Source organism: Austrofundulus limnaeus, unplaced genomic scaffold (genome assembly GCF_001266775.1).
Source record: "Austrofundulus limnaeus strain Quisiro unplaced genomic scaffold, Austrofundulus_limnaeus-1.0 Scaffold460, whole genome shotgun sequence".
NCBI classification, from domain to species: Eukaryota; Metazoa; Chordata; class Actinopteri; order Cyprinodontiformes; family Rivulidae; genus Austrofundulus; species Austrofundulus limnaeus.
This window is the reverse complement of record NW_013952862.1, coordinates 439,590-441,055: the sequence shown is the minus strand read 5'-3', so window position 1 is coordinate 441,055 and position 1,466 is coordinate 439,590. Positions and strand designations below refer to the sequence as shown.

The window sequence follows — 1,466 nt, the reverse complement described above, 5'->3', positions numbered from 1 at the left end:
CACAGAAACAGTACTATATAACATTTTAGACACATTCTAGACAGTTTATCAGCTAAAAAAAGTTAATTTTGGGGTAAGTTACTCTTTAAACATGTTACAACTGCTGCCAAAATATTTCATTCATTGTTATACATGAAAAAAATAAATAAAGCCTATTTTCAATTTATTTAAAAGACAGATTATTGAAAATTACCTAACTGCTTTAAAATGCATGAAATATAAAAAAGCAAAGTCTGTTGAACGCATTTGAAAATATTTGAAGCCTTCTGATTGTAATTGTACAACTGTGTGACTTTGTGTGATTTATTTTTATCTTGTTTAAAGCTTTTGTTTACTCTTGTTCTATTTTGTGCCTTGAAAGTGTTAATTTCACCTGTTTATTCGCAGTAGCCTGTCTAAACCTTTATAAACAGGTGCACGTCAGCGTTGGTGCGTGGTGCGTTTACGGACGGCTCGGAAAAACAAGTTACCGCATCTGAATGGTGGATTAAACTGTTGTAATGGTCGAGAAAAAAGTGCGTGGACCATCCCCCGCACTTTTCATGTCTGTGCACTCTGTCACGCACTTTTTTCAACCATAAACTCACCACTCAGCCGTCCACATCAGCTACGAACAGTCTACACACAACTTGTTTCCTCCTCATTCATCTAAATAAATAAATAAATAAATAAATAAATAAATAAATAAATAAATCGGGGACAGTTTCAGCCGGGGATGAGTCGTGCACATAAACACACATAAATAAAGATGACTGACAGAAGGAACTCACCGTCGGTCCAGCTGTGGCTGACTGAGAACAACAAACTAACCGTCAGGAGAGTCAGAGGAAACGCAGCCATCTTGGATCTGAACACAACTGGTCTCTTCTTACAGTGAAGTGAATCAATACGATATCTGTGGTGAACACAACCAACACGAATCACTTTTGTTTTCACGACAGACAAAACCCGGAAGTGACTGTACAACCAGCTTCTTCTTCTTCTTTTCCATCATGGCGGATCGCAGCAACTTTAAGGTGCACACCGCCACCTACTGTACASGAGTGTGTACAACACTACTTCACATCACTTAAACCCAATTTTTTAGTTTTGCATCATAGAGATAGCTAAATAATGCTTTACTTAATCTGTAAATATTCTCTATGTTTCCTTCAGTTCCCAGTATTTCAAACTCCCCTCCTGTCCTGTCCTCCTCACATTATTTAAGAACAAAAATATCTAAATCTACAGGAGGACTGTATAAAGTCAGGGAGTTATTCAGTGACAAAGCTCTGCTTGTGTTAAATAATTCAATAATTGTTCCACATTTAATTTACTGTGTTGAAATCTGGGGTAAAGCTTGTAAAACTATTACAAATCTGATTTTTGTTTGACAGAAAAGAGCCGTAAGAATTATTGTGAGAAAACGTCCTGATGCATCTCAGTAATCCAGGTAAAAAATCAAAAAGAAAAAAATTGTATAGGTC

General features: G+C 36.3%; 1 protein-coding gene across 1 annotated transcript in view; it reads right to left on the bottom strand.

Annotated features, from left to right (window-relative positions):
• saraf (store-operated calcium entry-associated regulatory factor) overlaps positions 1–791 on the bottom strand; it is a gene marked incomplete at its 5' end in the record, with an annotated part of 9,970 nt that extends 9,179 nt beyond the window's left edge. Inside the window, 1 exon segment of the mRNA XM_014025180.1 lies at positions 771–791. Within this exon segment, the coding sequence (XP_013880634.1) occupies positions 771–791 (21 nt within the window).
• Positions 792–1,466: the final 675 nt, after the last annotated feature.